Source organism: Cataglyphis hispanica, chromosome 14, assembly GCF_021464435.1.
Source record: "Cataglyphis hispanica isolate Lineage 1 chromosome 14, ULB_Chis1_1.0, whole genome shotgun sequence".
Taxonomy (NCBI): Eukaryota; Metazoa; Arthropoda; class Insecta; order Hymenoptera; family Formicidae; genus Cataglyphis; species Cataglyphis hispanica.
This window is the reverse complement of record NC_065967.1, coordinates 3,227,915-3,244,963: the sequence shown is the minus strand read 5'-3', so window position 1 is coordinate 3,244,963 and position 17,049 is coordinate 3,227,915. Positions and strand designations below refer to the sequence as shown.

Sequence of the window (17,049 nt, the reverse complement as noted above, 5' to 3'; positions counted from 1 at the left end):
TAGATCTCGTTACTATGGTATGTTTACGTGGTGATATCACATTCACAAAAGAGGTTTCTTGTATTATTTTCATCATATCTTATATATAAATTATTTTTTAATTTGTGTAATGTATATATAAATTATTACAAATTATTTTAGCAGCAAAGAGATATCTCACACACATTAACTTTTGGATATTTATTTTTAAATATATTTGCATTTTTATATATTTTTATAATACGTTGATATTATTGAGTTTATATTATTTATGAATGCGCGTGAAACTTTATAAACATAGCTGTTTATGCGATATATGATTAAAGCGATTGATTGGTTAATGCGCGTTCATCATATTATTAGTTACTATAGAACAACGTGTCTTTCAATTAGACAAGCTTTATGTAAAATTATGCCTGCCACTCGTGTACGAACATATTGATTTCTCTCCCTCTCTCTGTTCCTCTCTTTGCTTCGAGCTTAACTCAATCCCCATGATCCCGCCGTGCAACTTCCCGAAGAGATTTCCGGAATAAGGGAAAGAGAGTCCCGTTGTGCTAAAAGATGTAATTAAAGGATGCTATCTATTGACTGTAAATGGAAGTAATCAAAATTATACGTATTAACTCTAAGCTTTTTTTAAATTTTGAATTAAGAAAAATTATTTTATTAAAAAGTATTATTATTTTATGTTTTTACATATTTATAAAATCGGAAAATTTTTATAAGTAATATTTTTGATATTTTTTTTATTGTGAATATTTATTATAATGCGGAAATTACAAGATTTGTGCAATTTATGCAATTTGTTGAATTTCTTTCGTGAGCGAGATTTAATTCGAGATGTATATATACGTTGTGAAATGACCTTAAGCCCAGTAATCCTACAAGAATCTTCTAAAGAGACAAGTAAAAGCAAATAGAAAAAGAGAATAAAAAAAAAAAAGAGAAAGAAAAGAGGAACCGAAGAACGGTTTCGACCATTCGTCAGCTCCGTTATAAACTGTCTTTCGTTTCGCGGGCGTGCGCGTGTACAAGAAAAAGAAAAAGAGATGCTTCTGAGAGAAAGAGAAAGCGCGAAAAGATCGGCGTTGAAGGGAAGAGACTGAAAGAGGGTGGTGAAGGGGAGAACAACGAAAGAAAATTGAAGTCTCGAAGCATACGTAAGATCTGCTGCAGCCGGTCTTTAACCCCGAAACACTCGAGCGCCTCAGAGATCCTCAAATCTAAAAAAATCCCTTTTGAATTAGAGCTTTTAAAGTTCAAAAAGTGAAATTTTTAGCTAGCAGCAAAAATTTTAATTAAAAAAAATTCAAATGATGCAGAATACTTAAAAATGGATTATTTACAATTATTAGTAACTAATCTTTTTTTAATTTTTTGAAATGCTATTTTTTTATATGTGATCTAATCAAATATATCACATAACAATTTTAAATATTTTTTTTTATTATTAAATATTTGAAATTTTTATTTTAGCATAATTTATTTATATAGTATTTATTATAGGAGGACAGGAATTTTTATTCTATTATACTATCTAATTATATATATTGCTATATAAAAATTTCCTATAAAAATTTTAGAAATATACAATAATTTGTATATCATACATTGATTATATTTATTAATATTTACTTTTCATGAAACAAGAATTAAAGTTTCTATCTGACCGAATAACATAAACTACTGAATTTGTATTTTTTTATATATTTATATGCACACTCTCTCTCTCATTATCTGTTTTTACTTTTTATTTATAATTTTTATGTTTGTCTTATATCTTTTTATTTTTATTTTATTTTATTTATATCTTATTTTCTTCAGATATTGTGATAAATTCTTACTAATTTTGAATGCAACCAAAATATCGGTTTGGGCACCGCTGAACGAGGACATTCAGGAACTCTTAAATCTTCCTCTTTCTTTCGCTTTCCTTCAGCTTCGTACTAGTTAAAAATATCATTCTACACATACGTTTAGATACCAGTTTGGTACTGGTTTCGAGAATCGGTCTCCCTTGAACTCGCTATACTTATCTGAAACAGAGAAAGGCGGAGGATGTTGCAAGCGAACGATAGTGACATAGAAAAAGAGGAAAATGCTACGTGGAAAAAGTGCAACGCGATCGGCAGCATTTTACCAGGAATTATGTGCATCATCGACATGGCTCGAGGAGAATGATTGAAAGATATAAATAATTCGCATTTATTATTAGCACACAAGCGGCGTTTCTTCTTTGCAAGACCTTCGATCTCTCGGAAAGATATATATATAAAAAGTGAGAAAATTTAACAATCTGTTATATTTAGTTAAAGATATTGTTAAATTTTCTCAACTTTTTCCTGAAACCTGACAAGCAAGAACAGATGCGTTTGTAAATCTGTGCGTTATTTAGACATTGACACGTTTGCGTGTGGGGTATTTCCACTCTTGCCAGGCATCTTACCCCTTATCATTCAAAAAGCGAGAGTGGAATCCGCTTTGTTCCGAGGGTTGAAAAACTCGTCCTTTGTATGCCATCTACGCGATATTTTCTACCCTCTAACAATTTTCAACTGTCACCGACCGTTTTTCCTCTTTTACAACACTCTCTGAACTTGCATCTTTCTGCACTCAGACTTAGCTCTTGCAACTTTTAACTCTTTCCTATGCAACTTACAATTTTTTTCGTTCTTTTAGTAATATCTTTTTTGATATATCAAAAAAAGAATGGCTCATAAGTATTTATTAAAAAAGAATGTTTTGAATATTTTTAAATCCCAGAAACAGGTTTTTAAATTAATCTTTCAATTAATTTTTATAAGAAGCTTATTATCATTTATTATATTGTCAAAAATTTTTTTAATATTAAATAATATGATAAATTGCATTATTTAGAACACATTTAAAAAAATTTTTAATTTAACACTTTATTATTTAAATAGTACTAATTAGTTTCATGCTTCTCAGTTGCTTTTTTCATTTCTCTATTTTTTTTCTTTATCACTATTTTTAAGCTCTCTTTCTTATAATTTTGAATTTACATATTATCTTCCATTATAATGCATAATTTTCGTACGTTCTTCATTTGTTTTATAGAATCATGATACGTATATATTTTGCATCTTCCATTATGTATTTTTTTCGCCGTCTATAGATATCATTAACGCAGGCACATTTCCTCTTACATATAATAAAGTCTCGCGTTGAAAACGAGAACTCCCAAAGAGAGAATACCCTGGATGAGTGCATTTGCACAGTATTTGTTCATTTTTTGTCATTTTTATTGACGTTACACCTGCGCGCGCGTCTCGAGATATCCTGAAAAGGACGCGATACGTGTATGTGACAGAGAACTCGGAAAGAGGATCCTGAAAAGAGGACGAGGATCCTGCAATCGGCAGGCGGGAAGCAGAGAAAGAGAGGCAAGGCAGACAGGACAAATAAGGGAATCTAGAAAAAGGGGAGATTGCAATTTGCGCCAAAGCTTGCTGCAAAATGAGACAACCGACTGACACGGCAGGGTGTTCGTTCGTTCCGCGCAGGAAAAATTATCGACGATGGCACGCTATTCTACTGATGAGCGCCTCTTTGTGACCAGGAAAAAAAAAACGCGATTCTTGCTGCGTTTATTTTGTACAGCCGTGCGTTTGAAAAATGTTACATAGCAATATTGCAAGCATTTTCTTCGATGTATGTGTTTAGGTATTTTTTAAAGTTTTTTTTCTATTTTTTGATAATATATTAATATAATCGTATATATATACACGATTATAAATAATCATATTACAGACTAGATTGTCAATATTTAAAGCTCTCAATCTCATAATGCGCTACAACGTAAATCGATTGATCGAATGCTATCTTTCAATCGAATTCAAAGAATCTCTAAATCCTTTATAGATTTTTTGCTATGGTCAAAGCACAGCCGTTCGAAGCATCTTCACTGCAATTGATTAAAGACGAAATTGCCGATGTAAAAAGACGGCTTTGAGTTCGCTTTCATGCTTTTTCCGATCGATCTTCTTTGTCGGTTTCTAATTCTTTTCCGTCGTTCTCTCTCGGGGAACTCTCGATCTTTGCTCTCATTCCCATCGATCTTCTCAACTTTTACTCGGTAGGTTCGTGAACGTTGTTTATCAAAAGTCCGCGACGACAAATAACTTGAAGCTGAGATGAAACATATTTTTTTCTTGCTTGAGAGAAGAATATCTTTTCTTTTATTTCTTTTTTTTAAGAGACACGAATGTGCAAAACATTCATTCACTCGCAATTTCAATGCACCACGTGGTTCGCCAAACTTCCTTGCCAAAGACCACAAAGACCGGATATTCCTTTTCTTCTACTAATATAATGGAGATTCAAAACTAACACAAGATGACTATATTTTTATAAAAGAATATTGTATACAATGTTCCTTTTTTTTTTTACAGAATCTATTTTTTCCGGATATAAGAAATTTAAATTATTTCAAATTATTTCAAATTTCTCTAAATATTAGCTGTCAAAATATTTGATTTGTAAATTTATTAAATTAAAATTAAAAGATCTTTATTTAATATTTCTTTAGTTTTTCCAATTTTTTGAATAACGACATTTTCAATAAGACATTTTTGCAATTTATCCAAAATTATTTGCCATTTTTACTATATTATTTATATTTTCTATAATCTATCTTTCTATAAATCTATTTCCCTATTTCTGATCGCGATTGTAATGTAATTTTGTCTCTTCTGTTCTTGTATAAAAAATATGTTTCTTGCGAGTGGCCGACACGTCGGCACGCGAGGCATTCGATTTAAAGATGGAACAGCATCCTTCAAGAGAAGCGCTCTTGCTTATTTGTTCCGCGGGTACCGACAGCTGTTACTGACATTAACTCCATCTTGTTTCACCCTACGCATCCCTGCATTGTCGTAGCAATCAATTCTCTGATCGTCGGCCATTATCAAGCTTCCCTTAAGTCGGGACTAGAAGAAGGCACACATTTTATTCATAAACCAACTAATATAAATTTTTCACTTGAAGACATACACTTTGTAGTATACTTTGTAATAGGAATATACAACTATGGATAATTAAATAGATGTAAATAATTAAATTAATTCAAAGTATTTATTTAATATGTTTGTATGAAATTAAATTAATTTGATTATTTACATGAAATAAAAAGTTACCCACATCTCGATTTTAAATAAAATGTAAATCAAACAAATTCATTTTTTTAAATAATAACAATTATAAAGAAAAAAATAATGAAATAAATCAGGGTGCAATCAACTAGATACAATATTTTTTATTAATCTCTACCAAATGCATAAGGGCCTCATCAGACGGAATCAATCAAGACTAGCGTGAAGCGACAGGTGATTCTGTTATCGTATAGTAAATGGCGAATCTCTTTGAGGTACATTCGATGCACCTGGCTCGATCGCCAGGGGGAGAAAGAAAGACAGGATCGGTGGAACGGACAAGTGAGTTCAGCACATGCGCTGCATTATATCTTACAGATCTCGGGATCATCATCGTTTATCATCGCGTCTCATCATTATCCGACGCACCGTTACGCTCGCGTATCCCCACCTGTGCTGACGTCCATCACGTTTTGCAATTTCATTATTTTTCATTAGTCCCCATTGTGAAAGTAGAGAAAGAGAGAGAGAGAGAGATGTCTCATCCGCTTTTCTTCAAGCGCAATGAGATTAGTTGCTCGCTTTATTATTGTGCTAACATAAGCGGGCGCTTGTACGAGGAAGACTTCAACGCGAAATACTTCGTTTATTTTTCATCATAAGAATTTGCATAGATAGGAAATGAAAGGGAAATAAGGAAAAATACTTTTATATAATATCTCAGAAATATTATCTAGCTTTAAAATTAATAGATTAGCTAACTCAAAGATCAACTTTCAAGTAAGAGAAAGAAGTGAAATTATTAATATAGTAATGATATTATGGATCAGTTAATTAAATTTGACCGACACTTTTAATTTTCTTTAGATTTTACAATAATCTTTTGTATATTTCGATCTTATCGGAGTTAAAGTCGCTGAAGGGTAGGAGGATGCCAGATTGACAAGCAAAAGGAAAAGAGGCTTTGTACAGTTTGTGTGTGGTTTGTGTGAGTCACAGCCTGTTTGGGACTTAGGTCGATCCCACGGGACGCCTGTGGGGATCCGCGAATGTAGGGGAAGAAGGGGGAGCGGAACAGCCCCTGCGCTAATTCGACGCACGTGCGTAAGGAGACACAAAGAAAAAAGCCCGCGAGAAACGGTCGAAATTGAAACGAGCTCTCGATCGCCATTCCCGTCAATTACGAACGCGATATTATCTCTTAGGGGGAAGGGGGAGCTATTCGTTCCCCCGTTTCTTCATAGACATACTTGCTATCTTCCGTTTTACGCTCACTTTGCAATCGCAGTAAAAAGAACGAGGCACTAACTCTGTTAACGACCGCGCATTATAGCTAAGTGTCTCTTTCTTTTTTGCATCATGCTAAATTCATTTTATTGCGAACGCGTCGACTTGTTTACGAGAAAACTTCATTTATTTTCCGTACTTTATTTTCTCCCCTTAATTTGGAATTATATTATAAGGAAAATACGGGGAGAGCAATAGATTCCACCAATCATATTTTTCATTGAAACGATTCCTTATTGTAAACGTCCGCATATAAATTTCTGTTAATTTAATAGTAGAAAATTTATGTTATTACAATATATTCGATTGCGAGTTTGTCTATGTCTCTTTCTTACTTTAAGACGTTAAAAGAAGCCAGATGTTGCATCGCCGTATTGCATTTCGAATTACTTATCCCGAATCGAGACTCGAACATCACCCCCTCAAGTCCAGACGTCGTTTCCCATTTTATCGATGCGTCCATTCTCTAATCGTCATAATCTAATCTCTGCCTAATTTCTCTTTCCGTCTCTCTTTTCCTCTCCTAATCGAGATAAAGGAATCTATCCCTGCGCGATATATCGACTGCTAATCAGCCTGGGAAGCCTAACGAGGCGCGATGTAACACGTGTCGGTCGTCGAGCAAATCGATTCGACAGTTAGTCAATAGCAGAGGATTCTTCGAAAAAGGCCAGCCTTAATCATCGAGCAAGCTTCTAAGGGTTCTTCTAATCTTTGACAACGATCTTTTTGAAGTGGGCTAAAACTAACTTGAATTCAAACCGCGTATATCTAATCACTCTTTCTATCTTTCTTCTGTACGGCTTGTCTTTTGATTTTACGTACTTCTAGTAGAGTGAATTTTTATTTGCTGAATATATATATATATATATATATATATATATATATATATATATATATATCAAGAGTAAAAGAGAGAAAAGAAAAAAATTTAATGATGAAAGAGATTTAATAATAGCAATGATCATATGATCAATAAGTGCTATAATAATTATTATGATATGCTTTAATGATATACGTAAATGTAAGCACATAATTCTACTGCGTTGAATTTTTACGTTGTTTGGTTGTTTTATTCTGTTACGAAACGAATGCATTTCCATTATATTTATCTCGCATATTTACGAGAAGACTCGCGATAAACAAAAGGGGATGGAAATAGCACTCACAATATAAAAAAAAAAGAGAGAGTAAACGTTCGATAATCTGAGAGCCACTCGAGGGTAGATCGCGCTTATCGCGCTTATGCACCATAAACGTTTTCTTAAAGGTTCACGTCTACGGGAACACCTTGTCTGGGCACTTACGAAGAAATTCGTGACACGCAATATCGCGTTCCGTTTCGCTTCCGCACGTTATGGTCCAGATAAGACTCGAGACGTTTTAAAATTACATTATAATTTTATATAAACTTATTATAATTTTAAAATCTTTTTACGAAATCAAGACTGAAAAACTTTACGTACTCATATAAACTGTAAATAAATAAACTGTAAATAATAGTGTGATAAAAGTATAAGAGAAATAGGTTATAATTTTATAAATTAAATGTAAGATAAGATAGAGATTATATGACACAATAAGATAAATAGAATTTTATAAATTATATAAATTATATAAATTTTATAAATTATATATATCATGAAAATTAATTAGATTAGGGATATCAAAACTTGATTTTTCGATTAAATTGTTAGATTTTCAAATTCTTGGATTTTTGAATTGTTAATCTCTTGGATTTAAACACACATCTTTAAAATCGTGAATTCTTGAAATATTTTCCGAATTTCTTTGTTTTTTCTTGAAAATTTTGGATATACGTATCATATTGATCAAGTAATTTTTCGTATCTGAAATATACATGTTTATGTGCAGTATAGTAAATAAAAGAACAAAGAAATAATAGAAAAGAAAGAAAAAACTTTTATGGCGTACGGTACATTGACGCACTTCTAACAAGTGGTTCTCTATATCAACATGTGTATATGTGTGTGCGTGTGTGTGTGTGGGTATGTGTATGCAATTTTATATATACATTAGCTTTAAATAATTTATATTTTCTATACCTATGCATTGTAAAAATTTAAATAAATAATAAATATAAATTGCAATTATATTCTTTCAATAAACTTTTGCTAAATATGATAAACATAATGAATCAATATAAGAAATCTATATGCTGTGTTTAATGCAAAATTTAAAATGTATGACATTGAAAAAGATAAATATATTAATGAAAAAATTAATATATTATTTAACCAAATATAATTCTTTTTATTTTGCGTGATTTTTATAATTTTAAATTTAATTTATATATTATATATATATATATATATATATATATATAATTAATAAATATATATATATAAAAATATATATAAATATATATAAAAGACGTAAGTGACTAAACTCACTCTCTCTTTCTTTCTCGATCAGACGATGATAAGTTTGAAGCTGATCACCGCTGAAGTTAATCTTGGTCTCTCAATTGCATTCGCGATATATGTGCGTGTGTATATGTCTGTGCGTGTATGGTTTGCGAAATGCAATGCCTTTTCGCGTTGTACCGTTGCAGTGCCTTACTGCGCGATCCCCTCATACTCAGATGCGCTCTCGAACGGGAGAAACAAAGGGAGAAACTGAGGGGGTCCCGCTGCATCGGGAGTGTATGAGCTCGTACAAAGTGTAAGTACGAGTTTGCACGCGCGAGAGACTGCGAGAGGACGCGCGAGCTGCTGCTGCAGATGTTGTAATTATTTCTGAATGGTATAACAAAGTATTAGGCAAGACGTTGCAGATTATCGCAAAAATATTGAAAGTTGTGTGAATCAATTCTGAAGTATATTTTTTCTGTTTTTAAAAATTTGTTAATTGGTTGCTACAATAATAAACTTTGCAAGGTACATATAAAAGTTTCAAAATTTTATTCATTATTTAGAGCTTTATAAAAATCGATAAAGTTGTATAAAAACAATTTATAAAAAATTTTTTTATTTGTAAAAATTATTCATTTTTGAATTATAACAATATTCTGAATTCTTTATTATTAATATATTGTTATATTTTGGTTGGATATTAATCAAATTATAAAAAAAAATTACAAGATATATTTTGCAATAATATTTCTAATTCTAGAAATTAATGATCTATATTTTTAAGCATTATTAATTGTTAATTGATGACGCTTATTGTATCAATCATGGGAAACAAATCAGGTATATCCCTTTTACTCTCCCACGTGGGTGATATTGTCTTATCTCGAACGGAAGGAGCAATGAGAGGATAGCGAAGGGGACACGTGAACATTAGTGTCAGTGAAGTGAGTGAATGAGTGCAGTCACGATTCTCTCGCAAGAAATTCTCCGTACACAAGAATTGCATTTGCAAGAGGTCGCTTATAGAGAACAAGACATCTATCTAGAATCCTGTCGCAAGAAGTTGGGGTAGGATATTTTCCTAATCAGAATTCTTTAAAAAATTTGTCATGAAAATTGAACATTCTATTAATTAATACAACTATTGGAAAAAATTGTTGATGAATAATATTTTGTCGATCAAAATTTTTTTGCAAAGAATCTTTGATAAGATAGATCTTTCTCTATCAATTTTTCTCGTAGGAAATTTTTCATAAAAATCTTTCTATTGTAAGAAATGAATCTTACAAAAAATATTCCAATGACTAGAATATATGTCCTGTCGCATAGAAAATCTTTTATAAATTAGGATCATTTTTAAATTGAACTGTAAAGTTTTTTATCGACAAAACATTAGCATAAATTAAAGCGAAACAACATTCGTTTCCGATTCTACCTCTCGTTCTACTTCGAAAATTCGCAATACACAGTTGTCATTAATATCACGACAGATCGATCGATATTGCGCGACTTACATGATGAATCATTCTTGTGACAGGCGAGCGAATGCTCGGTCACGTTTTAACTCCCCTAAACTGTTCGTCTCTTTTCCTCCTCCGTTGTGCACTGGATAAAAAAAGAATCGAATTTATTACGACACCCCGTGACTGGCGGTTTCGATAGGGCCGCTCCGAACATAGATTTCATCTTTACTCAACACTGACGAAACTTCGACTGATATCTTTGCCTAATATCCTGCTCCCTACCTTTATCTCGGAACGTCATGAAAACTTATTGAATTTCTATAGTTGTGAACTTTTTAAATAATTCAAAATTATCTTAATTAGTCTGTAGTAAGAGTTAGTAATTTATGTAGAATTTATAGAATTGTAATTCTTTTTTTAAGAGAATAAATTTCGAAAACCTCATTAAACAATTAAAGCTACCGCAAGAAATGATAAATTAATAAAACAAGACAGATTACATGTCGCATTAAGCGCGATAAAAGGTCACGTTGGTTCATCGTAAAATTTCTGCATCGTCAAGCGCTTTCAGTCGTCTCAACTACATTTGTGTCACGCTCGCAGGGACAATTGAGACGAGAATTAGGTAGCCGTAACCACTGCAAATCCCTCTCGAGTGGGTCAATGAAGAAGAGTAATAACGGTTGTGAGATCCATACTTGATTTTGAAATGACAAATCATCGAAGAGATGAATAATTCACAATCTTTTAGTTTCGTAAATTTAATACATGTATCTACGAGAGAAAATAATATCTATATAACAAAAAATAACAAAAAAAAAAAAAATAAAAATAAAAATTATAATGTAATTCGAGTTATTATAAGAAATTAAAAATTTTAATTCTTTAATTTCAATTTTATAAAATTTGCATTTTTAATAAAATTGTCACTTATCGTTATATCTGTAGATCACTTTAAAAATTTGAAGAATCACTTTAAAAATTTGCCAAATTTTTCTCGTCAAGGGACTAATTTATACGAACAAATTTAAAACCATTAATCTCGTGTATGAATCGGCTCGTATATACATATATATAGTCTCCATAATTAATCATCGGTTATTTACGGTTTCAAGATCTCGTTCTCTCGCTCATGAGTTTGCATGCCGACGTGGATTGTTTGACAGAAACAACGTCTACGATTACTCGGGAAGAGCGGATCGGGTGGTATAGTACGACATAGTGGATTAATCTTCTCGCTCTCGGTAAACACGGGCGGTTTATTTTGTCTACGGTGCTCTGCGCTCGCGTTCTGCATTACGCGTATGCACGATGCGTGCACATGCAACGAGTCGGAATTACAGCCACGCGGCTGTGCGCGCTTAATGACGCGGCCGATCATCATCGTTATATTGAGATGGCCAATGACAGTGTGCTTCGCGATGCCTGAATGGAAAATTCAGAATTATAATTTCTTGTTATTAAATATTCGATAATGGAAAAATTAAAAATATAAACATTAGATTCATTTCTATCAAATTGATATGGTAAAATTTTGTTATTATTATCACTAGATTTTTATTGTTTTTAAAAATAATTATTAAAAATATTTTTAATTTTAAGCTCTGATTCTTTGATTTTAAACTGTGATTCTTTGATTTTTCTCATCTTATCTTTCATTTTTTTATCGAAAAAAAAATATTCCGATAATATAATAATGTTCTAATGTTAAAAAAATTTGAATTTCTTTGTTTCGGTAGGACTGAAACACGGAAACGGCGGCGTGGGCAGCGCAAGCAGTTCTAGGAGCACCAGTCCGAGTCAACAGCAACCATCTCAGGGTGTACTTTCGTTTATTCCGCAACCCAGGAGTCAGAACACGAATCGACAACCAGCGGCTACTACACCGAGGTAAAAATTGAGAAAATAGACACTTTCTTCTTTGCAATCGTGCGATTATTAATTGCCAACTTTATTATTTAAAAAAGGAATTAAAAATTAATTATTAAGAATTAAAAATTAATTCAAAATAATTATAGTACATTATAATATTAATATTATATAAAAAATACTATTATTAAAAAATTTATATTTTAATTAGAAAGAAAAAATCTCTTTTATGTAATCTATTTAAATATTTAAACATTAGAAATATTTTTCCATTTGTTTCCATTCTTTTCTTATTTCAAATTTATTTATTTTTATTAATTTGCAGCCCTCGAACATCTACGGTGGGTCGACCTAACGGAGGTCTGAGGGTTCAACAACAAGCCTTGCCATATTCCGGAAACACCACTCCGGCACCTCAGTCAAATAAGAATTCTGTGCTGGACAAGTTCAAGCTTTTCAACAACAAGGAAAAAAATCAAGAGCGTGGAAAAGCTTCCTCAGGAGTTTCAAAACGTACTTCGAGCTCTTCTGGATTTTCTTCAGCGCGATCTGAACACTCGGACAGTTCAACTTCCCTATGTGATCAAAGCAAAGCGCAAGCTCAAGAATCGCCAAAGAGCCGCGCATTGAAATCGAAACTTCAATCAGCTAAGCCGGCGAAGCAGGCAAGTCCGAAAACAGGTAGGAAGGAGCAAAGCAAAGCTCAGAGTAAGATCGCGCGTACGAGCAAGGGTCCGCTAAGTTCCTCGGAGAAGCTGACGATGCCTTATAATAATCCAGTCATGGATCAAGATGGCAAGATTGCCGGTAAAATGATGGCTACTAAATTACCAAACGATAAGAAAACACCGAATCTTCAAGAACTAACAAAGCAACCGATAGCACAGTCACCAAAGATGAATCTTTCAGCCTTGACGCCGCCTAGGCAGATCAATCCTCAAGATATCAAAAATGTAAACTTGAAGAACGAACTTCCTACGACAAAACCTTCACCTAGACCCAAAATGGAGCTTCCAGGCAAGATACCGGATCCGAAAATTCATCTACAAAATATGAAATCACCGCCAAATGGTTTAAATAAGGACCTAATGATGCAAAAGGCTATTTTAGCAAATACCAACGGTATCATCAAGTCGTCCGAAACGGTAGAAATGCTCACACGCGAGGATGACGTCTTTAATCGCACTCTGAGCATGAATGAAGCCAATCTATCAGACTGCAAGGATTTTATGTCAAAGCAGAAAGAACCGGAAGTTTTGGAAGAGCAATCAGAGATGGAAAACTTTGATTCACCATCAAAGATTCAAGAATCAAATCAGGACAAGATTATTTGCGAAGAAGAAATCGAATCTACTGACATTCCCAACGAAAAACAAGATTCTCTGACTGATCACATAGATTCAGTAGCTGATGAGAAGCCAGCTAATGCTGAAGATGGACCCGCAAGCCCTCCCGCGCACAGTAATCTAAACTTTGGGCCTAGTAAACCGCTGACAGGCTTAAATAGTCCTCTTCAAGGTCCGAACATGGCCGGTTCCGGGCTCAGTCCGAGCTCCAGCATCCCAAAACCTACCGCTCTCGTGAAGGGTACATCGAAACCTTCAAAAGAGAGTGGCATAACCGGCAGTGTACCGACGCTTGCGAAGCCGAAGAGCGGCGATACTCTTCATCGTAAACTTGATCCCAATACAGTAGCGATGGTGTCGCCGATGCCGAGTATCTCAGACCTCATGTCTGAAAGCTCACACAGCAATTCTAACAGCACCGGGCAGAGCAATTCGAGCGACAGTAGTGTGATTTATAGACCGAGCAGCGAGAGCGGCAGCGAGATCAAGACGATTCCTAATCGCAAAATTGATACTACATTTGAGCAATTGGAGAAGGTCAGTAGAAATATATATCTTTTGATATATTACTGAGTGAAATTGGGAGATAATTAAAAGACTAGAATTTAATGAATCCTATTATATATATATACATATACTCGTAGATAATTATTAATAATTTTATAATTAATAATTATAATTAATAATTATATAATGTCGAATCATATGGAGCAACTCAAAATTTTAATTGAGATGTTTATCCCAAAAAAAGATTTTATTATATGATATTCAAAATAAAACTTAGTTTAAAATTTGACGAATACATTAAAAATATTTATAAAATCAAAAATTAAAACTTATGTAAAAAAACGCTTATATTTATTTTGCCATAATAAAGGTGCTATCAGATAGTTCAACATGCGGCGGTACCTTGGCGGACGACGAGGCCGAGATGACAGTAAAACCTATGCAGCCTCTTCTGCGCGGTTACACACCTGGGGCTCGGGGCCTGCAGACTCTTCCGAGTCGCACGACGACCCGACAATATACTGTTCTACATTCATCGTCGCATCATCACGTTGGTGGTCACCACGACTACGCTGACGTAGACGTCGCTTCCGGTTATCTGAGTGATGGCGAGATGCTGCGTGGAGGTGGTATGAACGTTGGCAGCAGAACCCTATCTGATCTCTGTGACGGATACATGTCCGAGGGTGGCGCGTCTCTATATGCACGCAGACTCAATCCTTCCTATAGTCACGAGCATGACAGGTGAGTCCTATATAGTCCCTATATAATTTTTTTAGGCGTGTTGTTCATATTTGAAATCATCAACTCTCAGCGCGTATTGTGCTATAAGTTATAAATAAAAGATAAAGATTTCTTTCGGCGTAAATTAACAAATGATTGTTTATATAATGATTATTTTTTTATATAAAAGATTTTCTTTTTTTCTCTCATCAAGACTATTATATGACAGTAATATAATTATTACGACAATAAGATACAGTTAATATGACAAAAGAAAAATATAATCTATCATATATTGTAGTATGTAACTTATCAAAAATAACATTGATTTAGATTTCTACCAATATCTCGACAAATGATTATTATCAAATTCTAAGAGAGGATCAGCGACAATTGAATTGGCATAAAAAAGGGATCAAGGGAGCTTTCTCGCGTTTGAACTTTGCATATCAACGTCGACCACGCGAACGATTCGCGACGCGCGTCGCGAAAGTTTTGCTGAATCGTCGGCCGGATGGATCATTTTTTATCGAATGAAATATAGATGAAAGAAAGGTGCGAAGACGCAATGCTCGCGCACGCGAGAGTGGCGATAAATTAGCGCCGCGTGGGCGACGCTGAGCGCGCGCCGAGTATTGATCAAGAAAGCTCCGAGTCTAAGCTTGTCGCGAGCGCTTTTCAACGAAAAACCAGCATTTCCGCGGAGTCTTATCGTATCTCGCAGCATTCGATAAACTATCATATTAATCTTTAATTAAAATTATCGTTGAAATAAATAGAAAGCTTTTGCTTTATTATTTCGCGACATTTACTTGAAAAATAAAAACTTCTTATACATATTATGAATTTTACAATATTTAATATCAAAAAATTAAAATAAACAAATATATTGATATAAAAATTTTTTTAGTCTTTGTTAGATGATTTTACTTTATTTAGTAGATAATGACTAAGCGACTAAAAATTATGGTTTTGTTTTTTGAATATATCAAGGAACGCTTTCTATTTTAAACAACGTTTAGATATTGTCCGGCACACAAAGTAGATTCGCGTCGTGATTCCTTCATTACGTTTCATCATGCCTGTGCCTCTCTCTTTTCTTGCAATGAAATACTCACGACCAACTGAGAGAGAAAGGGAGAGGAAGAGAAAGCTTTATTATTAGCTCTGACCTATGTATATTCAAATTAACATTTCAAGTAGCAAGCCAATTTCATTAGAGAAACGCAAAGACGAAGCATACGTGGTCTTCGGAAGAAACCCTTTCAGAAGAAACCCTTCTTGTATCAATCATATTCTATCTTAATTCTTAGGCTCTTGTGTTATGTGAGCTTTTTGCGTTATTATGCAACAATTAATATTCCGATCGAGATCTGCGATACAACGGATTTACTAGCCACTAAATTTAGCATACGTAAAAACACAAAAAATTTTTTCTTCTTTATACATATAATTGTATAATAAGATTTATTTCTTTTAAGCTATCTAAATTTATCATACTTCCGATGAAGTAGTCCGATGAAAAAGCTCACATCTACGATAATCTATTCAGACTTTTGCACGTGTGTCGGGCGAATGAATCATACAAGGCTCGCGAGAAAGACGCTTCTGCCTGGATAGTCTGACTACGGTCTCTAATTATGCAAAATTCACGAGGCTATTTCCAGAGACGTGTCCAATTACTCAACACCGCTTAGACTGCTTTTACCGCGATCGAATTAAAGCGTGGCCAGTCATTCGATTAATTCGCGAAAACGATTTTACTATGTTTCCACAAACATTCTACCGATAAAGTTAAGCTTCTTATAAGAAGTCGCAGAATCTCCAGCATAAAATCAAATGACAAAGAAAAAAGAAAAGTAAAAAGATATTTATAATTAAAAATATTTTCTTTAAATTAAAATTATAGTAAAAAAAGATTCGCTTTCTCTCTATATATCGGTATAATCTAATCATTACGTTTTATTTAGTCTATTGTATTTATAAGATACTTAGAATCGACTTCCAAGGACATATCCGATGATTAAGAAAGATCTCTTCTCGGGTAGTATCACGCGCTTTATGGGATATTGTTTGCCATAACATGCCCCGGAAACGCGCCGGAGGGCACGACATGGACCCCTTCGCCTAACTTACTTTGGCATAATCGAGGCCGCGCGCGTATCATCCGCTTGAAACCCGACGCGCTTTTCGGAAATTCAATATACTTAGCCGAGAGACCCTTCTACGACCCTCATCGCCATCGCGTTAAGGGAAACCCCGTCGAATCTGCAACAAAGACTCTCGCCATATTTCGACGATTACCGCGGACCTGCGAAAGAATTTTTCCTTGGGTGCTAAAAGAAAGAAATCTCTAAAGTCTAAATATATTTAAAGATAAACGCAT

The 17,049-nt window shown here is 33.7% G+C and overlaps 1 protein-coding gene across 5 annotated transcripts in view; it reads left to right on the top strand.

The window, feature by feature from the left end:
• Positions 1-17,049, top strand: part of LOC126854674 (protein sickie) — a 146,621-nt gene that overhangs the window by 82,632 nt on the left and 46,940 nt on the right. For 4 of the 5 annotated variants that reach the window (XM_050601612.1, XM_050601610.1, XM_050601613.1 and 1 more), the window contains 3 exons: positions 11,955-12,108; positions 12,413-13,970; positions 14,311-14,684. In XM_050601612.1, coding sequence (XP_050457569.1) covers positions 11,955-12,108; positions 12,413-13,970; positions 14,311-14,684 — 2,086 coding nt within the window. The remainder of the gene's footprint in view (positions 1-11,954; positions 12,109-12,412; positions 13,971-14,310; positions 14,685-17,049) is intronic. The other variant, XM_050601611.1, reaches the window with a different exon arrangement.